The sequence below is a fragment of the Homalodisca vitripennis genome, chromosome 2 (assembly GCF_021130785.1).
Source record: "Homalodisca vitripennis isolate AUS2020 chromosome 2, UT_GWSS_2.1, whole genome shotgun sequence".
Lineage (NCBI taxonomy): Eukaryota > Metazoa > Arthropoda > Insecta > Hemiptera > Cicadellidae > Homalodisca > Homalodisca vitripennis.
Genome location: NC_060208.1, coordinates 164,891,242 through 164,913,538, shown reverse-complemented (window position 1 = coordinate 164,913,538; position 22,297 = coordinate 164,891,242). Strand labels below are relative to the sequence as shown.

General features: G+C 32.4%; 1 protein-coding gene across 1 annotated transcript; it reads right to left on the bottom strand.

Moving 5' to 3' along the window:
- Positions 1 to 796: 796 nt before the first annotated feature.
- On the bottom strand, positions 797 to 17,583 carry LOC124354984 (glucose dehydrogenase [FAD, quinone]-like). Its single transcript, XM_046805829.1, has 2 exons — positions 17,493 to 17,583; positions 797 to 4,935 (listed from the first exon to the last, which is right to left on the bottom strand). Exons 1-2 carry the CDS (start codon positions 17,540 to 17,542, stop codon positions 3,045 to 3,047), a joined length of 1,941 nt encoding a protein of 646 aa, XP_046661785.1. The 5' UTR covers positions 17,543 to 17,583; the 3' UTR covers positions 797 to 3,044.
- Positions 17,584 to 22,297: the final 4,714 nt, after the last annotated feature.

The following is a 22,297-nucleotide window of genomic DNA, read 5'->3' as shown; positions in this document are numbered from 1 at the left end:
GAAATGTACTAACTCTATGTTTTTCTAATTATTGTCATTAATGTTTTAACAATAAAATGTAAATATTTATTTATAACGTGACTAATTGAAAATGAAAAAAATGTAGTTACAAACACAATCTTTACTTAAACGATTGTTCAAAGTTTATTTTTTTTAATACGAAAAATGTTAAATGGTTTACTTGGAAAAAAACAAATAAATGAATCTCTTCTGTACTGTTTTTTGTCATCTAAACAATAATATTTTCTAAGTATGACGTACCAAAACTAACTTAACATTGAAAATAATAGAGAAACAAAAAGTTCTCCAACAAAATGAGATGTTTGGTGGTGCAATTATTTGTAAAAATCAGATGAAATAAAACTGAGATAGACAAAGCACATCTGTATTTTCATTTCCCTTGTGACGCCTTATTTAAAGATATCTACATAAGATTGACGATTTCAACGGAAGAACTATGTTATCGTAAGTCATTGTTTTTGATCTTATAGTATTTGCGATCAAGATTGGTAGACGATGATCGCTGACAATCACGTGGTGGTTTATATTTGGTTGCTGTTCTCAGACTTCTTCAAACAAGGTAGGATTACGCAAGATCAGATGTTAAATTATGCCCCTTGAGTGATAATAACAAACAAGTCTGCGGCATCCCTCCCCACTTATACCGGCTCTCTCATTGTCCTTTATGTTTGACAACATGTTCCGAATTGTGATGCCAGATGTAAGATTCCTAGGAATGAAAGGGGACCATCTTTATGCAGAGGGATTACATTCTCAGAAAGAAAATAGACAGAAGTTTAAAATAATTACAGCCTTTATTTATAGTCTAATCCACAACACTCAGCATAAAGCACGTATTCTAATAGTATTATAGTTCGTTTATGTTTATATCACTATATCTAAGTCTGATTTACTACACTAGTACAAGCATAATAATACTGATAAAGATAAACAGGACACGACGCACAATAACACTCACATATGAAACAATCTTTAAAAATGAATTGTAACTAATTAAATTTTATGTTATACCTTCAGGTTCCTTTTACTACACAGTAAAGTTTAGCATGATTACCCATAAAAAATTAAGACCATTATGAAAATAATATAGATGCATTTAAAAAACATAAAAATTAATTATGAAATCGTTGACGCGGTGGGTAAGGAGTGAACGTCACATAAATATGTAATGAATATAATTTACATTTCGACAACTCCTACAACATTATATTAATAATCTGAACATTGAAAAGTTATATCGTGGATAATTCCAACATTCTAGTAACGAAAAATAATGCAAATATTTTTTACTATCTTCATATTGAAAAAATGAATTAATTCCTCAATATCAATCATACATATAAAAGACAAAAAATAATAATTATACGAGCCCTCGTATGGTGCTCTTAAAATTGTTCCATATCTAAAAATCATTTAACTAGATGGCTTTTATTTATTAGTTAAATAAATATAATTGTTCCTTATTTATAGATTAGAGAGAGTTTATATAATTATATACTAAGTACTATAGATCAAATACATTTTAAGAATACTCTACAGCCAAATATGTATATACGGATGTATAAAATTGATATTGATACGTATGTTACAGTTATTAATATAAATCTAAAATAAATATGTATAAGGATTAAAAAAATTATAAATTAGTAAAAATACTCGTTATAATAATTATGAGATATGCGGCAAGTGCAATCACTTTTAAAATATAGTGTATTTTCTTGGGTGAAGGGTTGCTTATCCTAATGTATGGGGTTGTTCGTTGTAGTAGGACTTGGTATCACGCATCACCAGATATTAGTAATACACTAGTTTCTAAATAGTTCTACGTTTGATACTCTCTTGCTAATGTAAAGATATATTACACGCCCTAATGCACGAAACTTTGATCAATACTCCGCCAATTTCTACTCGTATAGTGCCTCTTAGTGAAACAAATTACATGAAACACCTTTTAAAAAGTTGTTATTTCCTGGATTGTAGATCTTATATCGGGATAGTGTTTTTTTAAACAAGTGATATAGTTTGATTTTTAAATATAATGTTTACTATTTGATGATACATTTTTCGGTTTCATTGTTTTAAATCATGTATTAACTATTAACCTTAATGCATAACATCTTTACTAGTGTGATAGATTGATCAATAGTTACTACTCATATAATTGTATACATAGCTTATTTCACTATTACAAATTTGTTATTATTTACTTTATGTTATTGCTATCCATAGCTTTAACATACACAAAAAACATGTAGTAGTTGTTTTTAATTACCGGTACAATATTTTTATTTAATGTATTTTGAAATATTTATACCATTTACAATAGTTTTGTGTCCTCAATTTGTAATCACAGAATCTTAGTTGATTTTGTTCTTATTTTAAAATATAAGCGATGCGGATTATTTTACATCTCTTTTTTAAAACGACTATAGGTTATTAAAGTTGTTATGTTAAAAATAAATTAAAGTATTAAAAAAATGTGCTGGCATAATATGTCAGAATATAAGTTTTTGTATTTTTGCGTAAATACCTATGTTGGGGAAATATTGTTGAAGTGTTGTAACGAAATAGTTATCAATAATTGTTATTATCGTTATATCATTAGTTATTAGAGAAAAATATTCTTAGTTTAATGTCAGTGACATACCGCAATTATTGAGAAAAAGTATTTAAGACTGCACTGACCATTTCATTGATAAATTAAGGTTAATATGCATGAAATAATGCAACCCAGAAATCCTTTCTGCAACTACAATTCTGAGAAATTGATTAATTATAACACACGAATTGGAAACGAGATGATGTACTTCAGTATTATGCTCTTAGTAGATCTTGAAAGAAATTTAACCAGTTACATAGGTAAGTTATAAGTTATAAGATCATCGTAAAAAACACATAAAAATAAAGTAACCTGTAGTTAAATATACGTGATTAATCTTTATGTGGATTATTTTCTCATATAATAAATGACTGTCAGTTTAAATAGTAGGAAGTCTTCTCAACAGTAGTGACATTGAGTCACCTCAATGTTTGACTAATGGTGGCAGATGGTGATCGTTGACGGTCTCGTGATGGTTTATCTCAGCATGATGTTCCCAGTCTTCTTTGATCAAGTCGGCGGCTTTCTCTCCGATCATGATGGCGGCTATGTTGGTGTTGCCACTCACTCCAGAGGGTGCCACACTCATGTCGGCTATCCTAAGATGTTTGAGGCCGTACACCTTCAGTCTTGGGCTGACCACTGCGTGCTCGTCGCTCTCCGGACCCATCTTGCACGTGCCGCTGGGGTGGTGTGACGTCATGGCGATGTGCTTCAGAGCACATCCTAAGTACTCTGGGGTCGGGGGAGCGTGTTCTCTGCAAGCCGGGATATCGGCGTAATGCAGTTCTGCCCCCAGTTCCTTCAAAGCCTTTGTCTCAGAGAGTTTAGCAGCAAAAGATATTCCTTTGAGAAGTTTCTCAACGTCTTCTTCGTGGCCGAGAATATTAGGCAAGATCTCAACGTCATCCTTAGGATTTGTGCTGTGAAGTTCAACCTTGCCCCTGCTCTTAGGTCTTAGCAGAGCGGGAGTTATTACTAGAACAGGTGCTTTTGCGTTTACTTTCAAGTAGTACTCTTGTATCTCCGGAATTATTCTTCTCGCGTTCAAGAAACCGTGAAGATCAGAGGAGTTTCTACCGAAAAACGCTGGAAGTAGAGCAATATCTGCATAGTTGTCATCATCAGCATTTATGAACCCTATGGTTCTCACCGGACCTGAGTGTGATAGAGGTCCAGTAAAATGGGTTAGATATTCGACAAGATGTCGAGTTATATGAGGCTCTTCGTGAATTATGTGAGGGAAAGCGTAGAAAATTCCTGGGAACTGGACGTGGTTTTGTAAATTCTTACCGACTTCAAGTAAACAAATAGGTTCAATTACGTGTTTTTGAAGAGCCTCTTGCTCTCCGATTCCAGAGAGAAGAAGCAGCTTTGGAGTGTTCAGTGCTCCAGCAGCCAAAATCACTTCTCGGTTAGCTCGTACTCTTTTATGCTCGCCTCCGTCTTGAACTAGTTCAACGCCATACGCCGATTTGTTACGATTCTGGATCAATATTTGCAAAACATGTGCATTTTTCGCAATTTTTAAATTAGGTTTACTTTCAGACAAGAAGGCTTTAGCAGCACTGCACCTTCTTTTGTGTCGGAGGGTTCCTTGAATCACGAACAAACCATCATGGGCATCGGCATTTACATCTGTGTGAGTGTGATAGCCCAGTTCTTCCATACCTTTGGACAACGCCGCTTCCAGGGAAGACATCCCCTCATCTCTTATCGATTCCACCGTCAGAGGTCCATCTCTACCATGATACTTCTCAACTTTTGGATCACTGATGATTTCTTTCGCTCTCATACCTTCAGATCTCTTAAAGTAAGGAAGGACTTGGTGATATCCCCATCCTTCGTTTCCGTACTTCTCCCAATGGTCGTAATCCTTTGGATTGCCTCTGACGTAATCAAAATACTGCAATGTGTTCGATCCTCCAAGCACCTTACCCCGAGATATGGCACTTCTGTGTTCCTCCAGTCCCAGAAATACACCGTCCTGTGGGTGGGTCTTGTGTTGCCAGTCGATGTCTGTATCTTGTGAGGCCGCGAAGAGTCCAGGGATCTCGGAAGCTACTGTGGGGTCGCCACCGGCCTCAAGAAGCAAGATGCTCCAGTGAGGATTTTCAGCAAGACGACTAGCCACGACGGACCCGGAAGATCCACCGCCGACCACGATGAAGTCGAAGGACTCTCCGTTGCTCACGGCGTAGTTGTCGTAATGTGTTTGATGAGCCACATCACACTCACCTTGTTGGATCTCTTCGTACATTCGCTTCACCAGATGTGCGCCCACATCTTCCTTCTTACTCGAACACGGGCCAAGCCTGAAACATGGATAGCTGGATTAAGAAACATGTTGAGTATATACACATACAATGTACATTTGTGTCAAAAGCCTTGCTCAAATCGATCAGTGTAGTTCCAGCCACCAGCTTATTTTCAAAACAATTCAAGACAACCTCAATAATTGCTTCAACACCCATTACAGTGAAGTGATTTGGTCTAAAGCCAAATTGATAAGGATAGATCAAATTGTTTCATGTTAAATACTGAAAAAGTTGCCTTATTAAACAGGATTCTATTATTTTACTAATTATCGGGACTATTTAATTTGTACTAGATTTATATTTATAATATATTTATTTATATAAATATAATATCCCATTCCGACGCTTAATACAATCACAACAACAAAGAATTATTTTTTTGAATATCGTCCTATTGAACCTTAGGTATAATGAAAATTTATAAAAAAAGCACGACACTTTGTAATACCAGTAGTATTTTAGAATATTATGAGAAACATGCATGCTATAGTAATAACAATAAACAATATGAGTATATTTTTATCACTAAATCAATAGAGTTCTTTTTTTAAACCAAGAGGATCCTACATACCAAGTTTTTAGGTTTAGAAGACCTTCCTATCAAGTGATAAGATATAGAAAGTCGTACAGACGGACTGCTTTTATCACTTGATCCCATAATCATAGCGTTTGTCCTTGTACCAAGAGGAAACTATGTTCCAAGTTTTAACTCTTTACGAACGTTATCGCACAGAAGGACAGAGGCGTTGACAACGACACTACCGGATCCTTCATAACGAGACTGCACACGGCAAGTTCACTAGGTTTTAAAAAGTCATCTCAGGCGAAATGATTGAATTCTTCAATTACTGGCGTTTTATTATAAGTAGTCTATACAAATTATAAACTTATTTATGTTACTAGTATATAATACCAAAACATAGGACGCATCTCGTATAAAAAGGTATGATTATTTATTATTTTATTCAGAGCATTTTCTAGAATTCTATATAATGGAATCCGTAAATAAGAATACAGTACTGTTGGAGTTTCAGTTACTAGTTGTAACTTAACTTTGGAATGTTATATCACTCTGCAGCAGTCTTGTATTGGAACACAACAATCTCTGCAGTCTCAAGTAGATACATACTTGAGTGCTCTCTAGATTCTATATAATGGAATCCGTCAATAAGAATACAGTACTGTTGGAGTTTCAGTTACTAGTTGTAACTTAACTTTGGAATGTTATATCACTCTGCAGTAGTCTTGTATTGGAACACAACAATCTCTGCAGTCTCAAGTAGATACATACTTGAGTGCTCTCTAGATTCTATATAATGGAATCCGTCAATAAGAATACAGTACTGTTGGACTTTCAGTTACTAGTTGTAACTTAACTTTGGAATGTTATATCACTCTGCAGTAGTCTTGTATTGGAACACAACAATCTCTGCAGTCTCAAGTAGATACATACTTGAGTGCTCTCTAGATTCTATATAATGGAATCCGTCAATAAGAATACAGTACTGTTGGAGTTTCAGTTACTAGTTGTAACTTAACTTTGGAATGTTATATCACTCTGCAGTAGTCTTGTATTGGAACACAACAATCTCTGCAGTCTCAAGTAGATACATACTTGAGTGCTCTCTAGATTCTATATAATGGAATCCGTCAATAAGAATACAGTACTGTTGGACTTTCAGTTACTAGTTGTAACTTAACTTTGGAATGTTATATCACTCTGCAGTAGTCTTGTATTGGAACACAACAATCTCTGCAGTCTCAAGTAGATACATACTTGAGTGCTCTCGAGATTCTATATAATGGAATCCGTCAATAAGAATACAGTACTGTTGGAGTTTCAGTCACTAGTTGTAACTTAACTTTGGAATGTTATATCACTCTGCAGTAGTCTTGTATTGAAACACAACAATCTCTGCAGTCTCAAGTAGATACATACTTGAGTGCTCTCGAGATTCTATATAATGGAATCCGTCAATAAGAATACAGTACTGTTGGAGTTTCAGTCACTAGTTGTAACTTAACTTTGGAATGTTATATCACTCTGCAGTAGTCTTGTATTGAAACACAACAATCTCTGCAGTCTCAAGTAGATACATACTTGAGTGCTCTCGAGATTCTATATAATGGAATCCGTCAATAAGAATACAGTACTGTTGGAGTTTCAGTCACTAGTTGTAACTTAACTTTGGAATGTTATATCACTCTGCAGTAGTCTTGTATTGGAACACAACAATCTCTGCAGTCTCAAGTAGATACATACTTGAGTGCTCTCGAGATTCTATATAATGGAATCCGTCAATAAGAATACAGTACTGTTGGAGTTTCAGTCACTAGTTGTAACTTAACTTTGGAATGTTATATCACTCTGCAGCAGTCTTGTATTGGAACACAACAATCTCTGCAGTCTCAAGTAGATACATACTTGAGTGCTCTCGAGATTCCTCCAAAGAATTACAGAACTAAAAGAAAAGTAATAACTGAGAACAGACTCTAAAAGATGAAAGTGCTTGTTCAACAGAAGAGAGAGGAAGTCAGCCCATCATAATTAACCCATCTGGGCTCATTATTAACACAGCTTAACTTTCGCTATCTATTCAAGCGGTTTTTTTGAGCCAAATGTCGATAAAAGTACAATTTGTAATATTGTATTGAAAAAAAGACTTATTTGTACAAACTCTTGTAAAGAATTGTTAAAGAAAGTGGGAATATATGATTTGCAGCTAAACACCGCTACATGTGATGCTAACTCTGTGTTCTGTTACGTAAATTAAATAAATATATATATTACAAATGAACAATAAATATAAGAGGATGCTGTTATTATTAAAATTTTTCCAGCTGCAACAGCGGCAATTTAAATTTAATCATTAGAGATTTGGCATCATTCTAAATCAGTAATTAATGCCAATTTCTAGTATTGTTGATTTTCTTATTGTTTTGTTAAGTAAAACGTTGTTTTGTATAATTTTTGTTTGAATGTCCAAGAAGCATATACCTTACAGCAAAATTTCAAAATAATTTGAATAGCCATTACTCATATCTACAAACTATCTGATAAAGACCGACTACTTAGTTATCACTGGCAAATTTAACTATGTCGCTGATATAATTATGATTAAGGTTGCAACAGTTAGATTATAAGTGAACAAATCTTATTTGGTTTTTTGGTGCTATCCCACCTCCAACTAAACCAAAACTAGAGCGGTAATTTCAAATAGTTCTTTTGTACTCTTAGGGAAGTGTACCTTTAAATATACTTTGGGTGCTGGTAAAACTTGTTACTTGTACTGTGGGCAACGTACTGTTAATTAAGAATAATGAGTGAAACAGTAATATTAAGTTTACCACTCTAATGAGCTGTTTTCAAGAAACACTAACGCATTATTAGGAATATTGATATCATGAAACAAGTGTACTCTCATCATATTCATCAATTTACATTCTCAACATGCAACTCAAATTAGCTTCTCTTGATGGCTACTAGGGGCTATAAACGACTAGCCTCATAAATCGAGTATTGCCGGCAGTATAACATAACCCTTGCCCGTATCGGACGAGCGGCCTTACCTCAGTCTGGTATTCTACAGTGTACAGTACAGGTCACCATCACGTGACCTCCAGGTCATAGTCGAGCGGATCGGCCGAGGACACGCCATTGTCATTGGTGGTCCATGCCCACCAGACAGTAACGGATTCTATAGACCCTGAATTTGTCATTTATCGATTCTTTTACCGTACTTCAAGTACTCATAACAATCGAATGCTTGTTCATTATAATTATGCTAGATGTGAAAGGAAATTTTTTTTAGAACAATACTCACAAATTTAAAAAAGTAGGATAATGGTTATAGAAAGCAAATTAATTCTTACACGATGCAATTATTTAAGTGATTTTTGAATCCACAATAGAGTAAAAAAGTCTTTTGCGGTTAATTTTATTAAAATATATTTTACTTACTTGTGAGTGTTGGTTAATACATTAAAATGAATGGTGATTATTAAACAAATTTGAATATAGAATGGTATGAAAATTTGTAACAATTTGAAGAGATATTTGTAGAAAATAATACTTAATTTATTTTAAATTATTGACTGCTTATATGTGTAACGTATTGTAAATTAAAGAACTATAGTATACGTACACTATATAAGAATACTATACTGATCCATTTAAATATACAATATATATATATATATATATATATATATATATATATATATATATATATATATATATATATATTCAAATTTTTAATCAGCTTAATCTGTTTTCGGAACACAGAAGTTAGTACACGGGTTCTATAATCTTCAGGGTATTTTTGAAACTTCTAGGGTTGATGTTGCATCACCAGTATAAAAGGTACAAACATTAGCAACGCTACTATCCTTGTGAAAAGTTAGCAAAGTTAGTATATTTACTTGAAATCAGCTTCTTTGTATGTAATGTCTTGTAGATATTATTCATTCTGTTATATTCAATGTTGTGGGCATCAATATCATACACTTATTAATAACAAATAAAGATAAATAAAAGATTATTTTATTTATTTAGTTAACAGGTTTAAGTGAATAAATAAATAAAATACAACGTAATAAACATTTACTAAGTCAAAAAATTGACCACTACTACCTTAAAAGTGCTGATAATAGTATAAATGTTGTATTGATGAAACTAATACCTACAAACTCTCTGATATTGATGAAAAGCACTCTGCACACGTAATAAATGAAATAAAAATATTATTTTGATTAAAATTAATGTAATAAAATAATATCATAACAACTATATTTATTGAAAAAATGTTATTTATTATTCATCATTGTTTCACGCTACGTCATATATTATTTTCTACATATGAGAAGTGTCTTTTTTTAACGTAATTTCTGTGAATATTTTAACCATTCTTATTTTTACTATTACGACAAAGTATATTAAGTTATATCGGTTAGAAGTTAACTAAAACAGAATTATCTTTGAAAAAGAGATTATAATTTGACTGAAAATTATATATGTATGATGTAAAATAGTTAAATTGGTCCTGTAATTTTTAAAACAAGATGAGAGTACACTACAGATCCTGTTACGTATCAGGATTAACTCTAGTCCTTAGCTCTTATCAATCTCGAGATATCCTGCAGAAAGTCTGAATCACCAAAAAGAAAAAAGAGGAATGTTTACAGCCCCCCTAAAGATATGCCAGAACACTGAGTGAGATACTTCAATAACGCTCAGCTAAATTCCATGGATAAACATGGACCTTCATCTGATTATCTACTGTCTATATTGTCAATTATCCGTTATTGATATATCACAATGAACTATAGCCTTTGCTAACTGTAACCCAAATCCTAGAACGTTGGTTAAGTAGAAAAGACGTTAAGTACAAAATTTCAAATTCATCACTAAATTCGGTCATTCCAACGGAGATCGGACTTGGAGACGGATGGATATAAATACATAGTGAAGGGGAATGTTGCCCCAACTCTTAGTAGTAGGCAAGCAAAATATACAAATTTCCAGGTTTAGAGCTCAATTCATTATCGAGATGTCACACTGAATTATATGCTAGTCAAGCATTACTAATGATCAGCTAAATGTAGTGACGGGACATCCACCATCATAAAACTCTGTCTGGTCTATGTAGAAATAAACTGATACAACGGTCTGTCGAAGGAACCAGTGGAGTGTAACAATAGTCTTACAAACAAATCCACTATATATCAATGTTAAAATATCATATGGCTAATGTCATATGATGTCAAGGTTCAATGCAAAGTGTTTAATCTAATCTACAACTCATTCTATTATTGACAGAAAAAAACGACAGAAACTCACACGGAAAGAAGCCAAATTCAATGCAATATCATATGCTCGCTCTTATCTATGTAGAATTGAAGTTTCATAGAAAATTTCAACTATGCAGATGACATATTTTTGGAAATATCTTGGAACACAATACATTTACATTTTTGATCACTAAATTGCGTTTCGTATGAGTGTTTAAACAATAACATTCTACCCACAAAATCACCCTAACATTACGTTGGTTATGGTGGAATAATTAGGCTACATGTGTAAATTTGCCACATTTTAAAATCTTTTATGAGTAAACTGAGCTTGTTTTCGTATTGCTTGTATATTTATTCTATAATTTCTTTCATTAATTGCAATAATGGTTACCTATAAAACCAATGAAAAATATTCGCAAACGTTCAGATAAATTCCATGGAGTAATATGCACAAACACAAAACTTGTTATAATCGTATACAAATAGAAGCTTCATGCAAAATTTCAGGTCTATACATACGGTATATATGTTTTTTGAGATACCGTGCTTACAGACAGGCGTAAATGAGTTTTTCAGCTTCTGGAGTGATAGTGCCTCTCTAACGCTCAGCTAACAAGAAATTGTTATGATAGAGAAACAAAATTCATGTACTTAAGGGAGACACAATTTCTAAAATTTAATAATTTTAGCACTATTTCTATTATTTCTTTTTGGTCCAGAAAAAAAGAGAGATGAGAGAAAAAAGTTTGCGCGTTAAATAAATGTGAAGGACACGTGTGAAGGAATATATTAGTAAATCTAAGGAGATTCATAATTGCTTCTTCAAACTAATACCACACAAAATTGTTAAAACGGTTGAGTTTTTTTTTTAAAGAACTTACTCGTATATTGAGTCATGAAAGATTCTTGCGCTTGAGGGAAAACCCTGCGAGCTACGATTAAAATAACATAATAACTATCATAATTAAATTTGTCAAATTTATACTTTGATATGTACAAAGGCTATTAGACAGTCTGTATTACACTTTGTATAGCAACAAACCTAGCATGGCCTATCATATTTTACAGATCCATGGAGTTCCATCAGTATTTGCAAAATAATCGGGCATAATAGCATTTTTGTAACTTATAACCTGTGGTGATGTTTTAGAGGTCGCTTTCATGATGATGCCACGAACGTCTTATTCTTTGTGGAGAATCACCTTCAAGGTGGAATTTAATAATTACAATATTTATCGATGTATAAATTGTTATTATTTTCGTTCGACATAAAAATGGAGCATTGAATAACAGAGTTTAAATTAATATAAAAGCAGAATATTATATAAAACTAATGATAGTAAACATCGTTGAATAACACTTTAAACGGTGTGGTTTAGTTTTTTAGAGATCTTTAACAACGAAACATAAAATTTGTTACATAAAACTCTTAAAACCACTAAACGAAACACAAATCATTAAAGCACAATACCAACGGACAATTCTTTTTAAATTTAATTAATGACGTTTGGAAGACCCTTACATTGTCTGCTTGTAATACGCTTGTTTTTATCTTTCGTGATTTTGTCAAAAACGTATATTCTAAATCTATAAATTTGGTTGGTTTATTTAAATTTATTAAGATGGATAGAAGAGAATGCAGTTGAGAACGACTCCCTCAGGTCCCACTCGCCCCGGTAACTATAATGTTGACTAGCGGGTTAGTGCTTGGTCGTAAAATTTATTCGGTTGTAACTCGAAAACAATTCTATGAAAACTTTAACAAGAAGTGGTCTTCATAGCGGAGACGAAATATCCTATATTCTCGAATAAATCAAGATCTACATATTTATTTAGCACAAAAGCGGCGAGTTCATTATGTTTGAACGTGGGAATGTTATAATTACCGCTTGTTAAATATTAAGGTTTTATTGTAGGTTATGAAAAATTTAAAAGTCGGCTATAGTGAAACGATCTTGAGTTTTTCTCCATAAGGACGATGTTAAACCTCATTCACTTTTACAGACTTATTTTTGATCGTAGCGGTATGGGAGATGACTAATTTTAATTATATATATTTTTCATTCGCACTGAGATACTCTTTAGTTTATCGTAATGTGAATACATTTTGAATATTTCAACGGTAAATTACACGAAAGTTAAAGACTTTTTATAAATAATCTTTAAAAATATTTAAAAAATTAAAAAGTATTCGAATGCCATTAATTATATCTTCAACATGACCTACCTATCATTACTAACTTTACGAATAAATATAATTACGTAAAATTGAACGAGTTTCAACTTTACTTTTATAGGCCTACAATAAAAAGGCCTGCTAGTACAGCCAGTTCATGGCCAAGTACAATGGCTTAATTCACGTGATTTTAATTACGAGTATTTTGTGAAGCAAATTCTACGAGCCTAAATAAATAGTGGAAAAATGGAGAATATTAATAGAGACTCTCGTTATTATTAAAAAGTTAACACAAAACAGAGGGAAGGGTGCTTTAACCATGGTGTGCTTGAATTGAGTTGCTACCTCTGGTTTTTGAAGTTTTGCTTAGTCGCTTTCCAACAAGTGGAGATCCTTGAATACTTCTCAACGTCTCTCATTACAGAGGTTTGCAAGAGTTGTGTTGAGTCTCGAGAGGAACCGCCCGTAGTAATGAATTAATAACAAACTAAACGTGGTCCTTAATCCGTAACTTCCACCATGAAAATTCAAATAACAGTGGTTTGGTTATTAGAGAACATTTTAGCCAGTTTTAACTCCTTATTTTGTATACATAAGATTAATAAAAAATATGGTTTTTAGACAAAGCGTCAAATATGTGCATTATTGCGTGCGGGTTCCTCAAAAACTATTTCAACAATGCTAGTAAAAAATGTCATTAAAAGTTTACAGAAGAGCGTGATTATTCTTAATATAATATACAGTAAAAAGTTTGTAACTAGTACACAATCCATTTTGTGTACGTAATATGTTATAAGTAAAATTAATTATTTTTGTAAAAACAAAATATGCTCTCATTGAATATTGCGGCTTGTGTTTGTGCAAGAGAAACTATGAACTCGTCTCTAAGTCTGCCATAATACAGAATTGATTAATTCTCAGATCAGAACTGCTTGGCAGTGTGTATGTTTTAATTGATTTAACAACATGAATTAAAACACATTTTATCTTAACCGCACATTCATTTCTTCATAAATAATTAACTTATATACTTAATATTAATCAATTGTTCAAGTGAATATATTTAAATTTCCTCTAAATTATTGCACTCTTCCTGGAAATGTTCCTCAAAATTTCACAGCATTAATAGAAACCATCCTGGCTACTTACATAAAAAGTCAAAGTTTTGTGTACGCCTAGAATTAGTAAGATACATTTAACGTTAGATATATTTTTAATGTTACAGTCGAAATTTTAATATACATTAAGGAGATTTATTACAATTAAACAAAAAATGACAGAAAAGTTTATCTTTTAAACCATACACATTCATTTACATTTCTATTGAAACCTTAACTAAATCGTAATGCTAGGATATTCTCATGAAAAAATTTTAAATAACAGATGCAGAATATATTTAAAGAGTGAATGTGTGGGAAGTTCAATCAGGTAACCACAGTTATTGATTCTATGCCGTTATAATACTTGAAGCAATAAGAACATATATTCTTTACTGCGTTTCATTTTGCTGAAACAGCATTTTTAAAGTCATCATGTTATTTTTAAAGAATAAACAAGAAACGTAGCCTTACAACTATTTGAAAGAAGTCAAGTCTGTACCATGGGCTCATGGAAACTTGATCCAATCAATCATTCAAAATGTCTTTGTTCGCTAGCGTTTCTCTCATACATTAGTTTTTCAGAAAATATATCGTCACTTAAACGTAATAATTTTAAGTACTCAAGATATTCGACAGTGTTTTAAGGTTATCGGGAAGCCCGTTGTCCATTTTGGACCAACATATTAAAATCTTTTCCTCCCCAATTCGAAGTTCACTAAATCCACCAATGCGAATCATGAGCTGAGAAAACCCGTCACGGAAAGAGAGTCTCTCGTAAAGATAGCTAGGCTCACGAGCGTTAAAACCCTATGCGGCATGCAGCAAGTTAATATCTTGCATACATCTTCAACAGGCAGCAGGATAAATGTCACCCAGTACGGACGGAGACACAAGGTCGAATCTTTCCAAACACAAATTAAAGTTAATGGTTCAATTTTGAAACCTCTGGATATGATCCCAGTTTCACTAAAAGGGTCCTTCCTAGAAATAATAATAATAAAAAAATAAAAATGTAAATTATATTTAAGTTACAGCACATTTTTATTATTATCTAGCGCTAAAAATATACTTATTCCCACATTTATTCTAAACACGTATTTTGTCTCCGGCATATGTGCGTATCTTTGTGCCCTTCACATGTGCTTATTCAAACACTCCATACACGTTGAAGACTGATACTCTTAGAAGAAAATATTGTCATCTCACAATTATTTGATAGTATATTCGTATGTATAGATTTTCATAATGTGCTCTATATTATTTCTTATATAATTACATACTAACACAAGGAACGTCGGAAACCAAGGCCGAGAATGTAATTCGTGTGTTTTTGGTTCAAGTATTACCTCATTTATGTGCATACATAGATAGTTCACTTTGAACAAAGACGTTTATTTACCATCTGGATCTACAAAAAATGCTGTAGTTTTATAATTCCTCCAATTCCTAAATTCTTTGCATCCTGTGCTCGAATATCGTTTAAACAGCTATACTTCCGTACATCATTTTGTATGACTACAAGACAAAATTGTTACCTTTATTAAACGACTTTTTAGCGTACATACTCTTATTATCATAAGTTGAACCACCACATAATCCTTAGCCTATTTCTAAAATAATTGAACTAGATTTCTTATAAAATGTGTTAAGATTCATTACAACTCCTTTTTTAGAACTAATTTTTACAAAATAGAATTTATAACTAAAACCATACATGGCTGATATTAGAAAAATAAAATATAAGTCCGAATTAACCCATATATATCCAGAATCCGGATAAGATATGTAGTTACTCTATCACACTATTGTCCTAGCAAACGGTTGATACTGGTAACTTGGGTTTATACAGGGTAAAGTAAGGATGTACTAGCACGTTTAACTGGACCGGCTAAATGAAACCGGATACCGGATACATCGGATGTGGGGAAAATCGAATAACATGGATATTGAATTAAATTATAGTTTACAGAGCAACCCAATATTGATTAATAAAGTTGGTTTATTTATACATTTAATTACATGACTCACTACACAGCTGCAAACAGGTAAACAAGCGCTACAATAACAACTGACAAAATTGTTCTAGGAGTACATGAAACAAAACAGCTGTTTATTGAACGTAAACTTGATAGTATTACTATGTTGAGTTTTTATATTATAAAAATTAAATAACGCGTGTAAAAAGTTTTAATTTTCTTTCAAGTATGATAAAACCTTGGTAACCTCACCGACCACAGTGTCTTTAGATGTTTAATCCCATTTCCGACCTCGTCTTAGCTTATTTTTAAAAACTCGATTGCGTAAACCACCACTTTAGCTATTAGTGATAAAAAGTAGGCAAGCTTAGAATTTGTTCAAAACGTTTTCGTTTAATTTGTGAACAGTTTGAGAGTATTTTTTATAGTTTTAACCTGTACGCAACAGATCGAAATATTGTTTACGTGTTGATAAAATTATAATATAACAATGAAATTATTTATTATAGCAAGTGCTATAGTTTGATTAGTATATTTACAATAATATATAAATAAATAACAGTAATAAAGTAAGATCTTTATGGTGCGTGATAAATATTTCAACTGCCATATTTTTAGTAGGATAATACTCTAATGACAAGTTTTTTCTCGATAATTCGTTTAGTGTTATCCGGTTTTCTCCGAAAGAACACGTTGTATGTATGTATATCGGACACGAGGAAGTTTTAATTGCACATAGTATTATAGTAGTATAGTATCCATGATAGCTAAAAGTTCTCATAACAAGTTTAGTAATTCTATACTGAATGGTCGTTATTTCACGGCATTAAACTGTTCATTATAAAAAATCTTTTAAAAATGATATTTGCATTTCATTTGTCATTTAACTTTGAAAATCGTTATTTCATCAGTTGTAAGGTAAACACCAGGGGGCTTTTAGCTTTGTTGAAAACAGTCCTTTTTGGTATACATTCAAATTTTTCAGTAATTGGTAAGTTCCATAATTGAAGTCTATAAAACTTTTCGAAATTAAGTTTTAGATATTACAGATGTAGCATCTCAAAGTGATACAATTATACAATAATAAACCTTTTTAGCATTTTCTGATATATATTTTATTTTGTACAATATACATTTCAAATTCTAAGAATTCACCATCAGCCACTTGTAGGTTAAGGTAAATTAGGAAAATAAATAATTGAAATAAAATTTTAATATATTTAACTACCTTGACGGCTAATTTTTGTATATTTAATTTTATATGTGATCAATGTATGTCGTTTAAAAGTCTATATAAATAATAATTTTTTAAGACAATCTTTGTCATTTAATAATATATTAGGATTAGTTTTGGCACTTTTGTAAATTTTAAAATGTTTTAAAGCTGACAATAGGTGACTTTTCTTGCATGTGTGTAAAATTTCAAGATAGTTTCAGAGCTATTAAATTAGTGAATGTGTCACTGAAAGTATGATAATAATTCTAAATAAAATAAATGATAGGCTATACCCGTGAACGAGCGCAGCGAGCGAGATCAGCCAGACCAGAACCGTAGCCATGCCGTGTGCAGGGAGTACAGTGATCTGAGACCAGTATACCACAGGTGTTGTGGCGGGCGCTGGCTGTGAAAGTAAGTACCTTGTAAGTTCAAGGTTTGCTCAAGGCTCGAGCCTGACTTCCTATGACCTTAGTATATCGATCCTTACCGTATTAGCGTTATTTCATGTCAAACAGAGGACTTTAAAAGGTTAAAGCATTAACGGTCGAGATACCCGGTATAAGTTGAATTAAATTATATCCGCTATATATACAGAGTTTGATATTGAATTAAACAGAAACATGGGTTCTTTAGTTCGGAATACCAAGTCATGCAGTTTCTCTTGAAAGGCTACCTTTAAATATTAAAAACTTTTACGTTGGATTCTGTTTTATTTCTAATCTAAATTCTACAGTTATAACAATCAAACAATTTTAAGTAACTAATCCTAAAATAAAATTAAAGGATTGTTCCAAAATAAAATTGATACGCACTATGATGAGCTGTTTGAGTGGTGACAATAATTTATAAACATCCTAATTAAATGTATTTATTTTATTTTATTTTTTAGATAAAGCATGTGAAGAATTTTCTTTGAAGAATAATAATATGATTCATTACTTTATAAAAAATGGAAATACAATCGTAAAATATAAGGTTTTATGGTTGCCTATGGAAAATTTAAAGTAGGAAGGTTATTTCTTTTTTCTGTAAGTCTTTTTTTCAAAATATTACAGAAATTATTATATTATTATTATTACATGATTGAAAACAGGTTAAATTAGATGAAAATCAATGTTTATTACGAATTTTTAGTGTTTATTTAATTACTTTCAAACATGGAAATGGTTGATTTTGAAAACATTTAAAAAAAGTGAAATTCATTTACAATGAATTAGGTGACATTGTACAAAATGGTTTCTCGAATATTATCTGTAGGCTCAATATTGTTTTTGGATTCACTTGTCAAGCAGAATTTGATTTCAGTTCTTAATATACAAGCAGGAACTCGTAGAAGGTAGCCTAATTATATATTTCCCACCTGTAGTCAACCTGATCAAGTAAAGTTTCTTCCTAAACTAACGGGTCAAATCTGTTCTGAAATTATTTGTATCATCCCAGTAGTCTATTACATATTAATTGACATTTTTATGGTTGAGTGACCTACAACCAGTCTGCTTTGTTTTGTGAATTGCACGTGTAACATGCATGATGACTTTCGTAAATTAAAATTGTTCGTGGATACAAGAATACCTAAAAATATAACATAGAAGCTGTATAGGTTTTATAGTCTTGTACATTGTTCAGTCTTTTTAGTTCATCACTTTTTTGCCAAAACACGTTGGCTTGTCAGAATATAATGTACACACAAGAAAATATTTAATTAATTATTACATCAGAGAATACAAACTTATACTTCCATTGAAAATAAACATACACAAAACTGACTTATTGCTGGTTACAAATTAGTATGAACAAAAGTCAGACGCTTTTAAGTTATTACATTTTAACAAAGACTCCTGGAATAGTCGTGGAGAATATTTAAACAAATAACAAAATTTTAATGAATTTAAAAATTCACGAGAGAAATGTCTTTGACGGTTATTTTTAGTAAGAAGTCAGGTACAACTTTACTCATCCTACTAGAGACAATGTTTAACTAATAGACTAGTTGAGCGGAGTTCAACGTAGCAAAGTAAATCTGTTAAGGTTAAAACAAAGAGGAGAGAGCTTTTGTTCAGCTCTGTTGTAAAATCCCCCAGGATCCGGTCGCCGGTGCTCCGCAAATTTCTCTGAGCAGCTTTGTTCAAGTCTTCAGAAGTTTTCAATAATCGGATATCTTTTATGTTCAGACCGGGAAATTCGTCATCTTTTCCTCTTTTCAGTTCATCATCAAAAGCAAACGGATGGTTTCAAACCAAAAAACACTCTTTTTACCTTTAAATGAGAATTAGAATAAATTAGAATAGTAATTGTTGTCAGAATCGCCTATTTAGTGGTTAATGTGTTTCGATACAATATTGCCGCACGTTATATCGGTTAGTTAACTGTTGCATTCTTACAGAAATTTCACTTAACGAAAATCATCAGGAATCTTATCATTTGCAGTCTGTCCAACAAGGTCCAACGGTGAGTTAATTATTAAATATTGATATATTTAACCCACATTATCGTACTAATAAATATATATGAATCATTGAAATCGTGTTTTAATTGTCTTTAGTCATCAAGGTAACTATTTTACTCAGGCAGATGTAATGTGAATGTGAGTGCACCTTCCTCTTGGTGTCTGAAACCTGACGCGACGAAAGAATGAGCGACGAAGAAGCTCAAATGGACAGTTGACATAGAGGCACCGAAAACAGAGACAACATACGCCGCACTAAGAGGAAGGTGAACTGGAGCTAAACTCAACATTCAAATTATAAACCCTTCCTACCGTAGCTACGTTATGTGTTGGTAGATATAAGTTATACGGTTAGGTAATTCACATATTTTAGATAGCAGATAAAAGGAGAACTTCAATATTTTATGAAGTTCTTTAAATTCAAAGGTAATTAAGATTCCATAATTTAGTACATTTATTGCATACTTAATTTTTTTACAAGTCACTACTCATTAGTTACGTGATATAAAAACCAATAAAGTACTAAAACAAGGCAGGAATACGCCACGCCACGTGTCGCGAAACAGGCCTCGTTTTGGCTGCATGCAGTTTCACACATGAATTAGTACGTCACACATGGATGTCATATTGCTGTACTCAGTTTATTTACATTTTTTTCTGTCATTTTCTCTTTGCCATCATGGTTACCCATAATACCAATGTAAATATTCATAACACTCTGCCAAATCCAATGGAGTAACCTGCTCCAATAATCGAACTCGATGTGGTTTATTTAGAAATGAAACATTAGGCAAAATGTCGTGCGAACAGGCTGACAGACATACAAAAATTAAATTTTCTCCACCCTCTCTAGCCATAGACTTTGCTAACTCTCAAACAATAATTAAAATATTCGGTTTTTAATTCATGCAAGCCATACATTTCCAATCAATTATACATTAAAAAAATAATTATTATAATAAAATTACAAAATACGTAAGTTTCACCCACCTCTTCTGATCGAAATTATGATCATCTGGTAAAATAAAACCGTAACTTCTGCAGTATATCATCTCCCACACATTCTACATAAACATCATTGGTGGCAGCTTCACACTATTATATTATTATTATATGTGTTACATAATGGTAACAGTATGTTTACAAAGAATTAATCGTTATATTTAGCATTAGTCCATACCGTAGGTGAATTTTCAGTGATACGTAGCATTCATATTTTTTAACCATGAGGATTTCAGTAATGTAGTATGAAAAAAATCAGTAGAACCAATCGTCACCTATAATTCCCGGTTAAAACTGGAAATTAAACAATTCCTGTAATGTAAGACACTTTCGAAGAATTAAGAACTGGTTGAGTTACCAAAAGTGGAAAGCTAACGGGAAGATATGTTGAAAAATCATACACATATAATTACTAAGGTGCAGACTAAAACCTAGGTGAAGAGGTATTCTCATTGTTTTATCAGGTGCAAAATTGAGTACACGATGATGACGATCCAAAAGCACGGTGCAACAACCGAGTCTTCTTCATATAACGCTACTATGGTGCACTATATTGCACTACCTTTTTCTGGGTGTCTCTGATGTCAAAACGATGCGGGGGGTTTCGTTTTGAGCTTCTCCGTTCTTCGTCGCCGACTTTTTTGGATCCCCCCAGACAAATACGACTTCAGATTCCAGGAGTCAAGTCTGGAACAGCACCGTATTTCAGATGCTGCAAGTAAGTAGAAGGTGAACTGGAGCTAATCTCAACATGATCTAGTCGTAATTATAAACAAACAAAACAGCTGCTATCTTCTTTCTCTGCTACAAACGTACACGAATATGAGTTAGGGAATGTAGTTTCGTGTGGAAAGACAAAAACATGATGTTTTGGGCAACTTCAGTTAAACATTCTCAAATACAGCAAGTTAATTACTACACAGCATTATTTTTTAATTATATTCCTAATATATATTAGCACATTGAAATAATACGGGATTTCCATTGATCATTTCGCGACTTGTTGCGTTGAAAGTTTTATATGTCTGTACATGATTGTAAAATTAAAATTTGGAGTTTTTTACTGATCGAGTAGTTGGCCTAAGTCAGCACTATATAAAAAATATACATGTTAAGCGTAAACATATCATTACTGTGTTTTGCTGTCTTAAGTGAACGTAATGTTGATTTAATGATTGGACGTTTAATTCTATACAACGCAGTCAGTTTGAAATGTATAACAAAGGCGGTGGGCTCAGATAACAATGGCGTTGTTCTGCGAGTCTTACTAAGCTGCTTTATTTCAGTCGCCGAAGTTGGCAATTATTGGATCTCACTCCTTCGCCGATTGTGGAAGTTAATAACAATGTCAAGTATTCTTCTTCGGTATTCTGAATTGAAGTATAATATAATTCAATTGTGTAGCACAAATAAGTGTGTGTAACAACTTGAATTGAGTGTGACAAGAATTTTCCTTTGATGGCCCACTCACAGGAAAGCCAGTTTTGTCCAGTCATCGACCCATGTCTTATTGTACTTGTCTAATAGTACCTAAAGATAGATAGTTTTGTTTGGAAAAGAAGGGATAAAGTATTTTTTAATAAATTTAAAAATCAAGGTGCAATACAAATAGGTGAAAAATATTAAATACAAATTTAATTTAATATT

Excerpts from the sequence above, each read along its gene's own strand:
- LOC124354984 (XM_046805829.1), bottom strand. The coding sequence starts at position 17,542 with ATGGCTACGGTTCTGGTCTGGCTGATCTCGCTCGCTGCGCTCGTTCAC. Across the intron at positions 4,936-17,492 it reads CTCGCTGCGCTCGTTCACGG|GCTTGGCCCGTGTTCGAGTA; the intron begins GTATAGCCTATC and ends TCCATGTTTCAG.